The sequence below is a fragment of the Squalius cephalus genome, assembly GCF_949319135.1.
Source record: "Squalius cephalus genome assembly, chromosome: 21".
Classification (NCBI taxonomy): domain Eukaryota; kingdom Metazoa; phylum Chordata; class Actinopteri; order Cypriniformes; family Leuciscidae; genus Squalius; species Squalius cephalus.
The window spans coordinates 31,318,597-31,339,512 of record NC_137142.1 but is presented as its reverse complement, the minus strand read 5'-3'; the positions used below and the strand labels follow the sequence as shown (position 1 = coordinate 31,339,512).

Sequence of the window (20,916 nt, the reverse complement as noted above, 5' to 3'; positions counted from 1 at the left end):
AGAAGTTTTCATCATATACATAAATATTAGGCTAAAAAAAATCTTTAAAACATTTCTAAAAGTACAAATATTCATTCGAGAGTCCAGAGGTTCAGCATTTGTCATATTTAAGGTTTTTATATGTAGCCTATTTACCTAAATTGATATTTATGCATTATTAAAGTAAATGTTGCTAAATGTATATTGTTTTATTTACATTTAATCATTTAGCTGACACTTTTATCCAAAACAACTTACAAATGAGGAGAACAATAGGGCAAATATGCAAGTGCTGTAACCAGTCCCAGTTAGACTACAGTACATGTAGCAAGGTGTTTTTTATATATATAAATAAAAAGAATAGTAAAGATATAATAGTGCAGTGTTATAATAATGTAAGTGTTAGTATTAACTAATTAACAGGTCAAGTGTTTAATTGTTGTTGCTTTTGTTAAATATCGATTATATTGACATCTCAACGAATAGATCGATCGATTTTTGCATTATTTCATATCTCATATCTGTCATATCTCTCTTCATGCAGTAGTTGGCAGCATTGTCACGCAAACGCACAACGCTGTTATTCCTCTAGTCGGCGCTATTTTGCCAGGAGATTTGTATTCTATTAAAGGGATAGTTCACCCCAAAATGAAAATTCTGTCATCATTTACTCTCCCTCAAGTTGTTCCAAACCTGTATGACTTTCTTTCTAGACTTTTTAGAGATAAGAATACCCGTTTATACTTAGATTTAAACTTAGATTCTATTGGCTACTCCACATAAAAATGTGGAAATATCTGAATGTGTAGATTGTTTGATGTGTAGACACATAATATTAACATTAAGGCCTCTCTGTGGCAGCACAAACTCTTTATCCCCATCGTCCTGTGAAGTACACTTTATAACACTATATTTGTCATCATTTCTGGTGTATTGAGTGGCTACTTACAACTTCCTGGGGTTCTGTTGGGACAGGAGGATCCAAAAGGCAGATATTACCATCAGAATCTGTTGGGACCAACAAAAAAACCCAACCCAAAGTAAAATAAATGGAAATATCAAAAATAGCCTATATGCACATGTAAACCTCTTACATTTCATGCTCAAGCCTTACCTGATTGAATTATGTTTTTATATTTAATTTTCAGCTGCTGCCATGTTCTTTTAATGCCTGCAGGATTGCACCTACATGAAAATTAAAATTAGGTTGAATAACATACTGTTATTCACCTCTGATATTATAACAGTTGGGTAAGTTACTCGAAAATAGTTATTAATTACTAACTACAAATGACATCTTCAACAGTGTTACAAGATAAATGTAATAATGACTATCTTTAGGAAGTATTGGTACTTATTGCTAATAACTAAATCCTATATCAACCTCAACCACTTGATACAAGGAGAGACAAGAATCTGCACTTTTAATGCTTTCAAATTAATATACAATTGCATGAATTATTCTTGAATTGACCAAAGTGTGTAGAGGGAGAAGGTTACATTAAAAATATACCTTTTAAAAATGTATGTTAAATATAAAGAATTGTTCTACACTGTAAAAAGTGAACAGTTGGATCAACTTAAAAAAATTACTTCAATTGGTAACACCTAAAGAAATTAAGTTTTCTCAACTTAAATTATCACGTAAAACTTAAATTCTTTAGGTGTTACCAATTGAAGTATTTTTTTTAAGTTGATCCAACTGTTCACTTTTTACAGTGTATAGTCTAATGCAATTACATCAGATTTTACTTTAAATTACAGAAGAATTAAGAGTAATCCCTTTAATTAAATTACAGTATTTAGATTACTTGGTAATTAACCACACCCAACTGTATAACAGTAATTAAAATGTAAACTTAAGCATTGACTCGAGCAACTATTTTCTCCCTATAGCTAACTCTCTGTCCCGGAGATATAATAATAATAATAATAAAATAATAATATGTGTTCGTACTCTCCATATACTTCAGAAGCTCATCCAGTTCTGCTGGTGAGAAATATGCAGACCTCTTTTTGTCTGGCGCTGTTGCCATGGTGACTCATAATATCTGCACTCCATTGATAATGGCTTTTTATAGTTGTGGTGCACGCGCTTAACTCAGAGTCAGTCAACTCAGAGTTGATTGAACTAACTAATTTCAGCTGTTCTGTAACCGAAAACTCAGAGTTTCCCATCTCAGGGTAAGTCAACTCAGAGTTCAAGTTTTAACTCAGAGTTGGTTGAACCTCCTTATTGAAACAGGCCCCTGATTTTCTCCCAGCGTCAATATTTATCCAGCTGTATGAAAGTATTTATCATTCTAAACCCATTTATTCCATAAACCCAAATATTTAGTATAATAATAATAACTCTATCGTGCTACAAGTTCGGTTATTTCACCGTTGTCCTCGAATTATATAGCCTAATAATAATAGAGCTGGTAGTACATTTCTGAAATACATAACTTGGACACAGTCACCTCTAATAATATATCACTCTAAATTGCAATGTAGACATGCATTTTCTGTAAAGCTGCTTTGAAACAATATGTATTGTGAAAAGCGCTATACAAACACACACACATATACATACATATATATATATATATATATATATATATATATATATAATCTTAAAGCTGATTGCTTTGGACATGTGTTGGAAAGCGCTGAATGAATAGATCAATAAATTCTAAATATTACTAATAATAAGAATAATAAAAGTGGTTTCTGAGTTATATCTAATTTATTCCAGCTCAGTATTTCTGGTTTATATATTCTGGTTTTTAGGCTATTAGACAGTTATATAGCTATCTGGTTTATTAAGTGTAAACAAACAAAGCAAGCATTACGATTCCTTTCTTATTTCTAAGCCAAATTTATGTACAATGAAAAACTTATTTGAATGCTACTCAGATTATATAGACATAATACAATAAACCTCACGTATATATAAACAAACAAAAAATACATATATACAGGAATTAGAAAATAAGTGATAAGCAATAAGATAATCAGTGACAAAATAAATAAGACAATAAGGTGACAAAAGTGACATTATGAAGTGTCCAGTATTCTTACCTAACACAAACATTAGTGTGTGTTGAACAGTCTTGGGGTAGAAACCATTCCTGAATCTTGTAGTGCGTGTTTGAATACTGAATGAATGAAGGAATGATGGATGCTGCGTGCTCAGTCCATGTGAGTTTACATGGACCATGAGGATTATGAGGGTGAATGTATAATTTAACTACTGTGGGTTGAGTGGATTTAGCTATTCTTGCTATTATGAAATATTCCGGATGTTTCTTCATTTTTTTCATTTTTAAATGTTTCGTGGTCATTCCTGTGGTCTGTATGTTCCTGTGACTATTAGACTCTCTGTTACCTAAAGCTCAGCTACTGACATCATCTTCGCGGAAGTGAGATCATTTTTTTGTTGGGAAAACAGCACCATAATAGCCCTGACAGATCATCACACTGACTGGGAATTATCTATGTTAAAGTATTGCTCAAACAAGGGGGAGGTGAAGTAAATATCCTTCAAAATGTTCTGTAGCTGTTTAAATTATTTTTGTATTTGTATATCAGACTGATTTTTTTTAATGAAATGTTCATTGTTTTTTTTATTTGTAGGTTTGGTGTGATTTGTTTTAATGTAGTTTGTCTTATGTTTGATATTGCTGTGTGTTATGTTAAAGCTCTTTGTTGAGCACTGGGCTGAATGAATAAATAAATGTAAAAAGAATAATAATAATAACAATAAAAAAGTTGCTTCTGATTTATATCTATTTTTTTCCAGCTTAGTATTTCCGGTTTATACAACAAAATGTGCCCTTTCTTATTGCAAACAAATATGGGAACATAATATAATTGCAAACATAATAAGAGAGCTTTATAAAACTCTGATCTTATATTTTGTATGTGACAGCTGGTATAACATTTGTGGTAACACTTTATTTAATGTGTCCCGCTACATTTATTTACTATAGTAATAACTAGGTCTAATTACATGCAACTAACCCTAATCATACCCTAACCCTATAATAAAGACAGTTTATTACTATAACTCAGTACTTAAATGTGTAATTACACAAGAGGGACACATTAAAATAAAGTGTAACTGAATTTGTATATTTGTAACAATAAAGCATACAAGCAGTGTAATGAACAAACCATCTTGTAAGGCAACTGCCAAGAGCAATGAACTTTAACTCTTGATTTCCAACATGTTCTTTCGCTTTCAAGCTATTATTTAGTTGACATGTCTGAGCTTGACTAGGGCATTTCTGATGCCATTTAATAGGCTAATAGGCATGTTATAATAATAATACTTTATTTTATTTCTTTTTACAACAAAAGCAAATTTATTTTAAGTCACATAAGGAAAATTATTATAAAGAAACAAATAATCGGTTTAGAATGTTTTAGTCTTTATAAGTAAATTTTGAATGGGTTTCAAAAGACAAATGAAATGCAGTTCTTTTGTGCTGTTCTCATGTTGTATTTTCTGACATGGCATCCCGTTTCATTGTCACTTTAGCCGCTTTACTCTATTTCTAGGAATTATTTTGCACACGCCTGGCCCTTTAAATCCCGCCCAACTTGACAGACAACCGCACAGACCAATCAAAGTGCGTTATTCTCTGGGCGTGGCTATAGCGCACACAAACGCGAATCGGCATTTGCTGACGTCACGGAGATCCACTCTCCGACCTGCCTTTAGCTTAGCCTCTTAAAACTCTTCCTTTTTCTTCTGGATTTGGTTTGTATCGCGCCTGGTCCGGGTGTAATTAAGAGGCAAGCGGGTAATATCTCCGGATAGACAGTTGCGGAGGCTGACTGCTCATCTGACAGCCTTCTAGAGCCCTGTGTTTAGAGATAACGAGTGAATTTCACGTGTTAGCTCGAGCTGATCTTCAGGAGAAACACAGCAGTCATGGGCTCCAGAGCTTCATCTCTACTCAGAGAAGAGGACATTGAAGAAATCAAGAAAGAAACTGGATGTGAGTATTAGTTTTGTGTGGGTTAATAGTGTGTTTGGCTCATATAGACTTGGTTTGAGAGTTCTGGTGATGATGACACATATGTTGATGTAATACAGTGCTTTCTGTCTTAAATGGGTTAGTTGACTTGACATACTTTAGGGAAGTATACATGTCTTGTGGTGTGACATTTAGCTATACTTTTTAGACCTGCAGTGTGCTAATGAGATACAACTATGATATACTAACTAACTATACTATGATAACACTAGAAAGGCTATATAAGTAGCTAATATTATATATTTTTTAACTAAATAGAAGCTCACAACATGTTATGTTTCAACAACCTGTATTCAACTATTAGTAGAGGTCTCACAAGCAGGTTTGAGAACCACTGAAATAAACTGACTGGGTGACCCCTGCTCCTCTATGGGGCAGATGATTGTGTGTGTGTGTGCGTGTGTGCTCCTGTCTGTTTCATGATATGAGTGGGGTGTGTGTGTGTGTTGAGGGGAAACAGATGAATATCTCTCATTTTCAGAAGCTGCTGGTGTGTTTGTATCAAATACTGCAGTACAGATATACACTGCCTGGCAAAAAAAAAGTCGCTGTTTGGATTTAAATGGGCAAATGCATAAAGCGATAATTTACATTTTTAAGTGAACTATGTCATCATTTACTCCCCCTCAAGTTGTTTCAAACCTGTATGAATATCTTTCTTCTGTTGAACACATAATAAGATATGAGGGGTGTCTGTAACCAAACAGTTGATGGACCCCATTGACTTCCATAGTATTTTTTTTTTCCCTACCATGGGATCCATCAACTGTCTGGAATGAACAGATCAGGGCTGCGTTTTCCGAAAGCATCGTAAGCCTGAGTTGATCGTTGAGACCACTGGTGGCAATTGTTCCACAATCAACTTACGATGCTTTGGGAAAACACATCCCAGACCATCAGACTGGCGTTTAATAGATCAAACCATGCAGCCAGCCCTATTTTTCCGACATCTGGATGAACTGAAGTTATATCTGGATCAGGGTTTGGTAATCTGCATTCCACTGATGTAAATATTGATATTTTAATGACACTGTTTACACCTGTGCAGCTGTAATTAGAGGTTTACTAAATGTTATGTGATCGTTGGTGTGAGGGCCGAGAAAAGCAGCATTTTCTGATCTCTGCCGTCTCAGTGCTTTGGCCTTCGGCACGGATGAACCACATGAGACGTACACCCCCACAAGATCTAGAAATAGTCTGAGGATACGGTTTATACCTCACTTGAGCTATATGGATTATATGTTAGTCTTTATTTTGCAGACCACACAAACCTAACTCAAAGGGGTTGCAGGCTTTTTAAATGTTTTGAATGGCTGTTAATATTTCATAGTTTCTAATGCCCAGATTTGTGTGAATGTGACCTATTTCATGTGCCTAGATTTCACTACATTCCTGTAAAGCCACATGAAGTGCTCTCCTACTTGTAATTGTCAGTTTTTCCGCTCTCTTCCTCTGGTGTCAAAGCCCACAGGGAAGAATCCAGGATTTCACACTGGTTGAGTTTTAACATGTGCTGCTGTATCCTGTGTGATTTCATTTATCACGTAGGATTGTTCTGTATTCATTTACTCTAAGCTGTGTTGATCAAAGACTGAATTGTTGTGGCAGATGTTCCACTGATGTGGTCGGAAATTGGCTTTACTGTGTTAAAAGAAATGTATAAACAACAGTTTATTTGTGTAGGGATTTCCAGGAATATATACCGTTCCAAAGCTGCTTTATTTATTTTTTGCTAAATGTATTCGTTTTGAAGTGAAGGAAACACAAGCCAATAAGAGTCAAGTATACATAAAACCTCATGAAGTTGGTTTAGATAATGAACAGTGTGTAGAGCTGGAATCAAAACAGTTTTGATTTATGAATTATAGTCCCTTTTTTGTATTTATTTAATGGTTTTGATGACTTTAGTTGAACAAATGTACAAGCAAAGTAAAAAATCCAAAATATATGCAAATTACAAAATCTCTATCCTGCAAATAAATCAAATACATTTATTTGCAGGATAGAGATTTTGTCATTTTCATATATTTTGATTTTATATATATATATTAGGGCTGTCAAACGATTAATCGCGATTAATCGCATCCAAAATAAAAGTTTGTGTTTACATAATATATGTGTGTGTATGGACTATAATTATTTTCTATATATAAATACACACACATGCATATATATTTAAGAAAAATGTGTTATTTATATATAAAATATTTATATATAATATAAATTATATATAATATAAATATATATACACAGTATATACATGCAAATATTTCTTAAATATATACATGCATGTGTGTGTATTTATATATAGAAAATAATTATACACCGTACACACACATATATTATGTAAAAACAAACTTTTATTTTGGATGCGATTAATCGTTTGACAGCCCTAATATATATATATATATATGCCTACCCTGAAGTGAACTTTGCTTGTACATTTGTTCAACTAAAGTCATATTGGACATTTTGTCATTTTCATGTATATCAGGGTTTCTGTGGGTCTTAAAATTACTTATTTTTATACACATAAGGGCCTTAAAAGGGTCTTAAATCAGAGCAGAACATCTTAAGTCTTAAATTTACCTTCATAAAACCTACAGAAACCCTGTAATCCTGTCTAGATGGATCTCAAGTTGTTAATAACTTGCTCATTATATCTTGTCTAGTTTGAGAAATCTGTAGTATGTAAGGTCATTGAGATAAGCCTTAAACCAGCACTGTCAATCTGATGATCACATCTGTGACCTGAATGTTCCCTGTCCTTAACCAGACTTCATTTGTGTGTGTGTGTGTGTGTGTGTGTTGCAGTCTCCCACAGTCAGATCACTCGCCTCTACAGCCGCTTTCACAGTCTCGATAAAGGAGAGAACGGAGCGCTCAGGTACGAGACACATGAGTTACATGAGTTGAGTAATAATGAACTTTAACTCTGTGATGTTACAACACCTTTGTCCCTTGAGGAAGCAGGTATTACACAAGCAGCTCAGTTATATCTTCACACTCGCTTTTAACATTCACTCCAGCCTCAAGCTCTGTAAGTTAATATGTTAAGGAATGTCTAGCTCAGTGTTTGAGTTTTGCCTATGAGGAAAGAGTTTTTCCTATTACATTGTTAAAAATAGGACTTTTACTGTAAATATTCCTTGTAAAAGAGGGAGCTCAAGGACAGTAATGAAGCACGCGTTTCCTTGTGTGACATTGCCGTAGTCGTTTCCATAATGTCCTACGTGTGTCCTCTGGAGTGACCTCTGTACACACCATGATTAATATCAATGAAAGTATGAAGAATATAGAACGCAAGCTGTGCTGGTTGTGTTCTGGTAAATATAGCAGTGATGGTGCATTTATAGCACAAACTGTCCACAAGTATTGCAGTATGTTTTATTGTTGTGCATATGACAAATAAACATTACTTAGTTAAAAAATTAACCGTTTCTAATTAACCCACTGGTGCTGTTCGGTCGTTTTTGACTGGAAAATCGAATGTTTTGGTTTTTAATTTTTTTTACTTCATCGGAATGGTACAAAACTTAGTAAAGGTTCGGGAACTTGCTATGTAAATAAAAAAAATTAAAAATAAATCATGGATATGATTTGAAAAAAACAAAATGGACCAAACGAATGGGAAGCGAATTTCATCTAGTGGAAGTGTTTGGTACTGCGCACAAACAATCTTATTGAAAAGCAAGTTTTTTGAAATATTAACCTCAAATTAACATCAAAATGGCTTTGATTTTCTCACAGCTTTTGAGTAAAACATGTTTTGGAAAATATTTATTTTATATAAAATTTAAAAATAGTATTTTTATGCACTTTCATAATAATAAACTTAAACTTTTTTTAATTCACTTTTGATTAACTATTCCATAAATTTAATTTAGTACCATAAAATCCCCCCTAAAAATACAAAATATTAAATAAAAACATTATCAAACTAAAGTATAGTACATTCATTGAAATAAAAATAAAAAATCTGTCATTTTTGTCCGCCACCAGAGGGTTAAAGTGTAACGTGTACAATCATAGTCAGATTAAATAAATTGTCAAAAAAAAACTACCCAAAGTACACTACCGTTCAAACGTTTGGGCTTTTTCTTTTTTGAAAGAAATGTTTACTTTTATTCATTAATTATTCTAAGTATAAATTGTTTAGGAGTGTCAGTAAAGGCATTTATAATTTTTTTTTCTTCTATCCATCAAAGAATCCTGAAAAATTGTATCCCAGTTTCTACAAAATTTTAAGCAGCTCAACTGTTCTCAACATTGATAATGATAAATGTTTCTTGAGCAGCAAATCATCATATTAGAATGATTTCTGAAGGATCATGTGACCCTGAAGACTGGAGTAAAATTCAGCTTTGTTTCACAGGAATAAATTACATTTTAAAAATCTTGCTGAGCATAAGAGACTTCTTTCAAAAAGCCCCAACCTTTTTGAACGGTGTTGTATAATAAGCCAAATTCAACTTTGAAAACTGACTCTTTTGTGAAAGATTTGAATGATTTTTGTGACATGCCTTATGAAACGAAACTCATTCTGTTGACCAAATATGCTGAAGTCACAGGTTGTGTTCTTGTTATAATCGTTTGTTTTTAATGACAACATCCTCTGTGGTTTAAAATGATGGTTACTTCAACAAACATCCTCAGCGATGTGGTTAGTATTAAAAAAAATCCCGATCGCTGCACGTCAGAGTTTTGATGACCTGCTGTATTTGTTGTCACCCCAAACATCCGTCAGACTGAGATTAGAGACACAGACTCTTGTGTTTGAACAATAAATAGCCTCTGAAATCCGAGGTGGCAAGGTGTGTGTCCTGTGTGTGTGTGGAGGTCACCGGCACTGCCAATTTCCTTATGCACGAGAAGGTTGCTCCCAGAAATAATCTGTCACTAAACTCTCTTTTCATCATTGTGATGGGATTACGGGTCTAATTACGCTTTCTGCACAGTAATTATGTTATTATTACTCATATCAGCCTTTACTAGATGAACAATAAAAGGATAGACATCAAAGTATCCTTTTAACAAGTCCCATTTTCACAGAATCAGGGTTGGGCTGTCCTGTGAAGCACAGCTTTATACACATTACTTTGTCCAATGTCAGCTCAAGAGCACAGAGACGTGCGCATGCCGAATAATACTAATTGGCTCAAAGAAACAAGCCTGAAAAGATCAAGCCGTATCAAATGTTTCAGCAGTTTTACTTTTCACCAGGAGAAAAGTGCTTGAAAACAGTCATTGTTATAGCAGATTTGTTTGGTTGTGTATTCAGGAAAGGGCATTTTCACAAGAACAGTCATTTAATCATTAAAAAAAAAGGATGGTTTCTCATGTTATTTCATTATTGGAAAACGTTTTCTTAATACAGTAACGATACACCCGACTCGTTTCCATAGAGGCACATCTGTAAAACCTGAAACTCAACCGAAACGTATTTACACACAACAGTGGTGTGAAGAATTTCAATAAAAGTAATTGGTTAATGTATTTAAGTATCTTTTAAAGTACATGTGATTTACTCCAATATATTCGCAGTGAGTAATGCAATAGATTTTTGAAGGCATCATAGATGTATCCTTCACTGCTTTTGATATCCCACAATCCTGTGCGTTCCATTCTGTGACAGTTGAGCTAAAATATAAAGATGGTGTCTGAAAGTTGCAGTTGGTGGTCAGATATTTATTTTTTTAATACCTACGTTTTCCACTTCTGATGTCATTTCGAGCGTGAAATTACTTTTACAAAAAAAAAAAAAAAACCTCAAGTTGTATTGAAATGGACCTGTAACTTGTAATTTTTCACTGTAAGGATACAGACTTTTTATTACTCTTAAAAATAGACATCCACACCAGATGTCGTATGAGTTTGACCCATGCTTTTTTTGCTTAAAGGTGAAGACCCAACTTTATGCATGTTTTGTAAGATTCCCCTCTCTGTTAAACATATTTTATTAGATTGTCCTGGACTTAATACTAGTAGAATGCTCTCTTATGAAGTTACCGCACTTAAGGACTTTAGTAAGATTATGCCTGAAAAGCAAGTCATGTTATACAAGATTTTTTTTATTAAAATATGATAAAAAAAAATCTTGTATAACTTGACTTGCTTTTTTTTGTTTGGTTGGTTTTTATTGTATTAATATGATATTTGGATTTTTGTAATTTAATTTTTGCCATGAAAATAGCCTTGAATGCTGACATGGCACTAAATAAAACAATCTGAATCTTCACTGTGAGGTATCTGTACTTTTACTCAAGTATGGTTGTCAGGTTCTCTTTACACCTCTGACACTGAATAACACCTCATTCTCTCTCTCTCTCTCTCTCATTCTCTCATTCTCTCTCATTCTCTCTCATTCTCTCTCTCTCTCTCTCTCTCTCTCTCTCTCTCTCTCTCTCTGTCTCCCTCTCTCTCTCTCTCTCTCTCTCTCTCTCTCTCTCTCTCTCTCTCTCTCTCTCTCTCTCTCTCTCTCTCTCTCTCTCTCTCTCTCTCTCTCTCTCTCTCTCTCTCTCTCTCTCTCTCTCTCCCCCCATCTCAGCCGAGAAGACTTCCAGAGGATTCCCGAGTTGGCCATAAATCCTCTTGGTGATCGGATAATTAATGCCTTCTTCCCAGAGGGGTGAGTAACATCTCAGAAGACAATTTGAAATATTAGATCTGTTATTAAACTAGAATAGTGTTTGTTTTTCTGCTTGTACAAAGAACATCAACACATATAAGTTAAAGAAAACAGCAAAACATAAGTAAATGGAAAAGAAAGATAAAATGGGTAATATTAAAGTGAGAAAAGGGTGTCCATATTTCACTTAATTTAATCAATTCTATTTTGGATAATCTTATTTCAGCACCAATAGGTTTTTTTTTTTTTTTTTTTTTTTTTGTTGTTGTTGCAATTTGACATTGAATTTTATTATAAACAACACATACACTTCTGTCCAAAGATTTAGGGTAAGTAAGATTTTTTTGAAAGAAGTCTCTTATGATCAAAAATACAGTAAAGACTGTAATACTGTGAAATATTATTACAATTTAAAATAACTGTTTTCTATTTGAATGTATTTTGAAATGTAATTTATTCCTCAGCTTTATCACTCCATTCTTCAGTATTCTACTTAATATTTTTATAGAAACCAACGTTTTTAAGGATACTTTAAAGAAATGAAAGTTAATATATAACTTTTTTTTTTTTTTGGCTTTGGGGGAAATTCTTGACCAGTCTCATCACATTCGTCTAGATTTCTCAGAGGATATAGTTTCCATATAGGTTTATCAGTGTTTGTGTGAGTTTTTGGCTGAGATTGTTACTGTAAGATACAACATGTTTAGTAACAACTAAAACTATGTCACTGCTCTCTCAAAACAGACAGCATGTGGGTGGTGTCATATGGGTTGTTGGTTTCTTCATGGTTTATTTGGTTTCGAGTGTTTGTTTCTTGAAGCATGAAGAAACTTTCTTGTGGGCATGTCTGTAAAAAACATTGTAAAGCACGATTCTAAATTAGGACTACAGTTTTTATAGCATCAGGGATCTTGTCTGGGCCTATAGAGATTCAGATATCAGTTGCCAACTAGTGTGGATGTTAGTAAACAAAACATACATTTTAAAGTGGTGTGTTTCTCTCTCTCTCATGTGTCTCAGTGAGGATCAGGTGAACTTCAGAGGCTTCATGAGGACTCTGGCTCACTTCCGTCCTGTGGAGGACAATGAGAAGAACAAAGTTCTGACACCTGGAGAGCCGCTCAACAGCAGGACCAACAAACTCCTCTGTAAGTTCAACCCAAACATCTCTCATGTTGATCAGAGAAAGCATCTCGGAAAGCTACTTGCCGGAAGCACCTTGTGTGAAGTAATCCCAGAAGGTGCTCTTTGGTTGGGTTTCAAACATACTCTTTAGAAAAGAGTCCAAGGCACTTCTTCCGGTACAAAAAGGTTAAATAGCCTTTATTTACATCATGGCTAATCACAATAGAACATTAAAAATAGTTAGAACATAAAAACAAAGCAAAAGAATCATTGCAGAGGGACCTATCATATCGTTAACCAGTACAAAGTATACTGACATGCATCAATTAAGAAAAAAGAGAAAAAATAATAATAGTAATTTCATTATTGAATGCATTTTGTGCCAAAGCAATGATAAATAATCCATAGTTTAGCCCACATACTGATGTTGTGCTCACTGTGTGAAGACAAGATTTGAAAAAGTAACCCAAGTGTTGTGAAATGTGTCATAGCAATTGTAAAAAACTGTACTATGAGCGCACCATCTTTGTAAAAGAAGAATGAAGTTAAATATAATTTAACTTAATAATTAAAATGTGTGTATATATATATAAAGTGCATTCACTTTATATATATATATATATATAGTACAGTCTATGCTTAGTCTGGCCCACATAGAAACAATTACAAGGACACTGAAGCCTATAAATCACATATGTACTTTTAAAATTAATATTTGATCTAATTGGATACATTTTCTTAATGCAAACATCTACAAATTATTTGGTTTGAATTACATTCTCACAGTGATTGCAACATCTACACTTAAACATTCCTTTTATTTCTCCGTCCAACTACGTTGTCCGTTTCATAGCAGGCAAGTCATTTCTTGTAAAGACTAATGTCTTTAATCGTGGGAGCATTTCTAGAGCTCACAATTTGAGGTCCCTAAATCATTTTAAACATTGTTACAAAAAAATATTAAAAATATTTTAAATAAATGCTGTTCTATTGAACTGTCTATTCATCAAAGATTCCTGAAAATAAAGTATCAGGGTTTCCACAAAAATATTAAACAGCACAACTGTGTTATAATAATTAGAAAAATGTATAATATTCAGAAAAGTTTCTTGATCAGCAAATCTTTCAGCTTTGCATCACAAGAATAAAATATAAATTTTAAAATATACTGAAATAGAAAACCGTTATTTAAAATTGTAATAATATTTCGCAATATTTACCAATTTTACTGTATTTTTTATCAAATAAATGCAGTCTTGGTGAGCAAGAGACTTCTTTCTAAAACATTTAAAAAATCTTACCGACTCCAAACTTTAGAACGGTGGTGTATATATAATCTTGCCTCCATATTTATAATTTTGCAAGGCCTCTATGAACATTTTTAAATGCTTTGAGTGAAATACTGTACACAAATAGCAGAATCAGATGGCAGAATAAATTCATTGAAATGGCCAGTTTTAACTAAATCACAAATATAAATGGAACTTAACATCTCCAATGCTATTTTTGCTGTAAGGTTTAAAAAGTCACAACATAAGGAATGATGGCAAAACTCATCTAATGCCCTTTTATAGAGGCAGTGTGGAGAAAAAATTCTCTGATAGCCGAGGCACTCCTTAATTAAAATGTATTTATTGCAAAAATGACATGTCCTAACTGGACAACTTTAAAATGCCCACGCGTAGCGGCATGGGGCCTTCTTCAGGGCATAGTGAAGCAGATAGAAAACTGATCTTATAATGACAAAGACACACAAGTAGAAGCAAACACACAGGTGCTGACAATCAGTGTTGAAGATCTGCAGGTAATTGCTAGGACACGCCTCTCACATGGTTCTCAGCACTAAAGCTATAAGTCACAATAATAAACAGAAACACAGGCAACAGATAGCATGCATATATATTCATGCATACATTGCTAGGGCACGCCTCTCACATGGTTCTCAGCACTAAAGCTGTTGGTCACAATAATAAACAAAAAACACACAAGCAACAGATAGCATGCATATACACTCATGCACACATTGCTAGGACACGCCCCTCACATGATTCTCAGCATTAACTCTCAGCATTAACTCTCAGCCCTTTTATAGATGCTTAATATAAAACTTGAATAAAAGACAATACAATTACAATTACAGTACAATTACAATGACAGTAAAATGTCATTTCCGAAAGAAAAGGAAGGGCTTGAACTGATCCTGGTCTTAAACCTAATTACTGTTTGTAACGATTCTGTAAAACCTGCTTTAGTTCACAGCTACTCTTTATTTCAGCTCAGGAAAGACGTTCTCTGCCACCAGCTCTTGCAGTGTGTTCATGACCATAGTGTTGCGATTATAAAGCTTTTCATAATAATTCGATTTTCTCTTATTTCTTCACAGTCGCTTTCCGGTTATACGACCTCGACAGAGATGACAAGATTTCTAGAGACGAACTGCTACAGGTGAGAGAATCGTACAACAGAAAGCCTCTGCACTCGGCTCTGAGATGGGACACAAAAGAACGTTCTGTGCCTGAACAATGACGTGCTGACTCAAACGCCCTTGCCACCTGAAACCAGCTATTGGTATTCGTGGAAGACACTCTGTTAGGCAGGGAAAACACTTAGTCATTCAAGCTGGATTTCAAAAGGTCATTCAGGAGCAATTCAGGGGACTTCTGAGAAATAATTGTTTTGCTATCAAAGATGAAACCAGTGAGTTCTCATGCGTTCTGTTGAGCTTCTATTTATGTTCGCGGATCAATGGATGCACAAAGCTACAAATTATCAGTTATTGCAAAAAAAACAAACAAAAAAAATGCTGGAATCTTAGCGACCGATTTAATATAAATAGTATCCATCCTACTTGTATTATGTTAATGTAACTGGTGAGCCATTACTGAATAGGCATGGAAATGTCATGATTGTATTTGAATTATCCCGGTTTCTGACATTAGAAATCCAAGGGTTTCAGTATGAACCTTTTTTGCAGCTTAGTTTCAGAAGATGGTCTTTATCACATCAAATGATATTCCTCATGAAATAAGCCATTTGAGAAAAAAGTGAATGCATAGATAATTGCAGTCTGCTTTTCAGCCTCTAGAGGACACTGCATAACAATGTAAAAACCAAATAAGACTCATACCCCCCCCCCCCCCCCCCCCCCCCCCCCCCAGGTGCTGAGAATGATGGTGGGAGTGAATATTTCTGATGAGCAGCTTGGAAGCATTGCAGACAGAACCATCCAGGAGGCGGACACTAATGGAGACATGTGTATCTCATTCAATGAGTTCACCAAGGTAATTACTGGAAAAGGGATTAGCAGGAAGTTTGTGCCCCACCTAAAGGGATAGTTCACCCTAGAGTTTCCTTTTGTGTTTCACGAGAGATTGAAAGCAATACAGGATCGGAATGACATGGAGGTGATTAAATGATGGCAAATTCTGTTTTTGGGTGAACTATTTCTTTTAAAATGCCTCTTTTTGTTCCTCAGGTGTTGGAAAAAGTGGACGTCGAACAAAAGATGAGCATCCGCTTCCTTCACTAAAGACCAAACGCGTTCTGAACTCTTGAGTGGAGATGATACGTGTCAATATAGATAAGACATGCCCCCGATTCTTATTTCTGTGGGACGATTCGTTCTTGATAAACATAATTGTGTTACTTTAGTTCCAATCGTCTGTCACTCTTGGGTTGCTGTTGCACTAGACGGATGGCGTGTCCTGGTGCCTTCACTGTTCTCAAGTCACTGCGGCTTTTCTCTCGTGTATTCAAATGAAATTTATTCCAGCTGTGGAAACAACTTTCCAGATGGGGAATATTGCTATTGATGAATGCTTTTCATCACCATCGTAAAAAAGGCCAAATCTGATGCTTCTGTAAAAAAAGGAATGAGTTTATGAGGTTATACATAAGAAACTTTCCTTCACACCCATGAAATTACTTTTATGACTGTTTAGATCTCAAAGTTAATTTTTAAATAGGAAAAGTGTGTAATTTCTGTGTCGCCTCGGTACCAACACGAAACTGAGATCTTTTTGTGTAAGCCACCCAACATTTTCCAAAATGCTTACCCTAAACAAGGCCGTAACATGCCTTGCACTTTGCGGGGGACCTTTTTTTTAATTATTATTATTTAAATTAATTAAATGATTAAAAGAGTTTTAAAGGAATAAAGAAATATTTGTAGGCGTGAACTAATCAATTAAGCCTATTAGCAAATTGTTTTATTTTAAAATATGCACACATGCAATCTCATTCGTATCGCTAATGTTGAAAACGCGAAATGTTTCTGGTCTCGTCACTTTTAGTTATGCATGAATAATGTACATGATACCATGTTTTATTTCGAAACGGCAAGACTTGATAAAGTTCAGTAGTTTGCATCACTGGATATTACCGTGAGTCGTTTAACATTTCTGTCGTGAAACATTTGTCAAATATTATATGATCAGCTACTCACATCTCACATAAAGCTAAAAGCATTGTGTTTGATTTCTCGCTCGTCTTCAGTGAACCGTAAACCCTGCCTTCTTTGATTTGATTGGCCATCTCAATCATTCTAACAGTGATGAGCAGATCGGACTAAGAATATAACTTTTCTTAGTCTGACTTTTCATCAGCTGAACAATCGGTATGTTAAACAACAGTACAATCCATTGAGCGCACTGTAATTCTATCCATCACAGCATCGTTTTACCCTGACTAAGGTCTGTTAAACAGCATGTGATGCGCACCAAAGTTTGTGTTACAATATGAAATTGTGCAACTTGTTGAGGAAAGTATGTTTTACTTTTCTTAGTAATCAATTAGATTTTAGATCAATTTAGTGTACACATTGCAATTTTCACCTTCCAGATAATAAAACAGCCTCAAAAAATCAGCTAGATTTGCTTTTGAAGAATGGACTCGAATTATAGAGAGGACCATACAATAATAGAGATGCGCATGGGCTCTTTCCATTTAGACCAGTAAACATCTATACATCTTAGCAACATGGAAAAAGACACTAAGAGCTCTTTATCAACCCCATAGAAACACCTTGGCACCCGCCAACAATGCCTTAGCATCAAGTTTTGCACAGTCAAACTTCTGAAAGTGTTCAAATCTAGTGATTTTTTGCAATAGTCGTGCAGAATTTACTCGCTTCACCTTCAAGCTTGGTCAAGTCAATTTCATGAAACTAAACATTGGTTTAGTGTTGTGTTGTGAGTGTGTGTGTGATTTGTGATGTATGTTCTCAGAATTCTCATGCATCATTATTATAAGAAGTGTACTCTGAGCCAAAGCGTCACTCCCGTACTACATCACTGTGCTGTTAACACTCAATCATTTAAAGCGCTGACCGAACGCTTGCGTTGATCAGGGTGGGAACTACAGTCTGATGCATTTCAATGCTTAATGAATGAACAAAATCAAACACTGATTATTTAATTATCAATACTACGATTAAATCCATGTATAGTATCGCTCACAGGTACTTGAAGTTCTGCTGCGCTCCATGCAGATTCTTGCTTCATGTAAAGATTCTTAAATAAGCTTGAGTTGGACTTGGAAAGGTTTTTCAAGAGAACAAAGGAAATGAAATCATTCAATGTGGTGTAATAATTATGATGTACATTTAAGGTGTTGACTCTAAATTAATAAAAAAAAGTGCCATGATTCCTTGGTGTTTAGTGATGTAACTGGTGTGGTTCAGACTTTAGATTTACAAAGATTGTGCGCTCATAGTACAGTTTTTCACAATTGCTTTGACACATTTCACAATACTTGGGTTACTTTTTCAAAACTCTTCACACAGTGAGCACAACATCAGCATGTGTGAGCTAAACTATTTATCATTGCTTTGGCACAAAATGCATTCATTGATGACATCTTTCAAATTACGTGAATAGATTTGTCTTTTAGACACAAACTCCACTGAAACTCTATGTATCAGGCCAATTCGCACGTTTACACACTCTTCTCAAAACTGTTGCACATGTAATGGGTGACACCACCTTTTTTTTTTTTATCCAGTTCTAAGGACCATCAAGATCAATACTTCTAATTATAACATGCTTTTATTTAATTAATTAATTTGTATGATTTATATGTATAAAATGGGCAATCATAGCTGTTTATTAGAAAGCTGGCATCATTCATTATAAAAACAAAATCCTATCGATCAGAGGGCAGAAGGCATGTTTTGTATAACAAAAATTAATATATTAAATATGATACGGTGGGCTTGGTTTGCAGGGTTAAGGTTAATGTTAGGCTAAAATAAACAGATTTTATAAAATAGACACCAGGGACATTTTTCTACTGTAGTGGTCAGAATATCATTGAAATATCACATGAATTTAAAATAAGGACAATATCCAATATATTTTTGTCTTTTAATTATTGTGGTGTAATATTATAATTAGTACACTGAATTTTTTTTGTGCCTTTTTTAAGATTTACAAATTGATTGGAACAAGGGAATGGACCATTTAGATAATGTGATTCATATTCATAAATTTACAAAAAATGAAAATATTTAAATGTATTAATACAAATCACATAAACTAAATGGTCCACTCATTTAAAATTCTTAAATCATAGTATGAATAATCAACTTGATGGAATTTTACTTTACGATTGAAATTTGTAAATCGTAAAGGCTGACTCTAGTTGGTTTTAAAACAATTAAAACAGGCAGAAAGTCTTAAATAAAGTCATAAAGTCATGGCATTAAATGTATTGCAAAAAATAAAATAACAAATGAATATCCTTCTCCAGTATTTTTGTCTTGTTTTTCAATACAGATATCTAAACATCTTTAAATCAAGACACATTTGCTTGAGATGCAAATGTAAAATGTCTTGAAAGTCTTGAAAAAATGTTGTTTTTGTACATTTTCTATAATATTTTCATTTTAATAAACTGAATATACTGTATATAGTAATTGCAAAGTCAGTAAAACATATAGGCTTTAAAGCACAATGAGATTAAATTCAACCATGTTCTAGTATGAATCTCTCTCATTTCCTAAGACTATATTCAGGAGATAAAGCAGACTCCTGCTGCTCTGCTCCCATTCCCAAGCACCCATTCATTCATTGTCCTATATGCCAGACATGCTGCAAACGGCACCATTTATGTTTCTTTGTCTTCGCCTTGCTCGCATTCACATTCTTACCCTGTGTGAAACACAACAATATGACCTAATCAATATTCTTTTGTCTCCAGTCTTCACATTTACATGTTAAAAACAATCTGCCCCATCAACATCAACCTCCATTCTACATGTACTCATCTTTGCACTTGTAATGTCAATCTATAAACATCACCAAGTCACCCAGTTTCACTCAGTCATTTCTGAATTGACTTTATAGAATTAAACTGATTATAAAATATTTATTTAGGACTTAATGTGGTTATTATGGGTCACTTGCTCACTTTACTTAAATACTTAATTATTATTCTGAATTGTAGCCCAAGTCATTTTTATTTTCTGCACATCTTTAAATTAGATTGTCTCATTTTATGTTATGTTAAGGTCAACATTCAGATTAAGTTATGGTGATCAGATTTCTGAAATGGAGACTGGGGACATTTCCTAATTTAGTGGTCAAAATATCATTGAAATCTCAATTTTATGAAAACACACACACACACACACAGAGAGAGAGAGAGAGAGAAAGAGAAAAGATTTTTGATTGAGTTTGTGTTTATTTGTTGTGTCCATTCCATATGACCTAAAATCATTATAATTAGTAATTATTATGATGTTTGAAAGTAACTGGTTTTAATACAATTCCTCAAAAATCACATGAAAAGTTAAATAGCAATCATTGCAAACAGCAAAACAGTAAAGTAACTACAACTTAACAAAAACTGCAAAATTAAAACAAATATGAGATTATACGATAAACTGTATTTAACCATTTTTTTTAACGTTTTTAAGTAATTACAACTTTTTACAAATATAACCTTTGAAAGTGCTTGATCATAGTTTAAACTCAGAAACACACAGCCAGTTGTTGTTGTATTTTACACCTTTTCTTTTAGAGCTTTCAGCATTTAACAATAGCCAGGTATATAAAGACAAAAATACAAATAAATAAATAAAACACGTAGATGAAAACATTGAATGCATTCAATACATACATGAATACATTTAACAGCTTTCTTGTTTTCCAGATTATA

General features: G+C 34.0%; 1 protein-coding gene across 1 annotated transcript; it reads left to right on the top strand.

Moving 5' to 3' along the window:
* Positions 1-4,641: 4,641 nt before the first annotated feature.
* chp1 (calcineurin-like EF-hand protein 1) lies at positions 4,642-19,495 on the top strand. Its single transcript, XM_079856028.1, has 7 exons — positions 4,642-4,967; positions 7,821-7,893; positions 11,554-11,634; positions 12,655-12,782; positions 15,143-15,204; positions 15,918-16,040; positions 16,235-19,495. The coding sequence occupies exons 1-7, from the start codon at positions 4,901-4,903 to the stop codon at positions 16,286-16,288; spliced, it is 588 nt and encodes a 195-aa protein (XP_079712154.1). The 5' UTR covers positions 4,642-4,900; the 3' UTR covers positions 16,289-19,495.
* Positions 19,496-20,916: the final 1,421 nt, after the last annotated feature.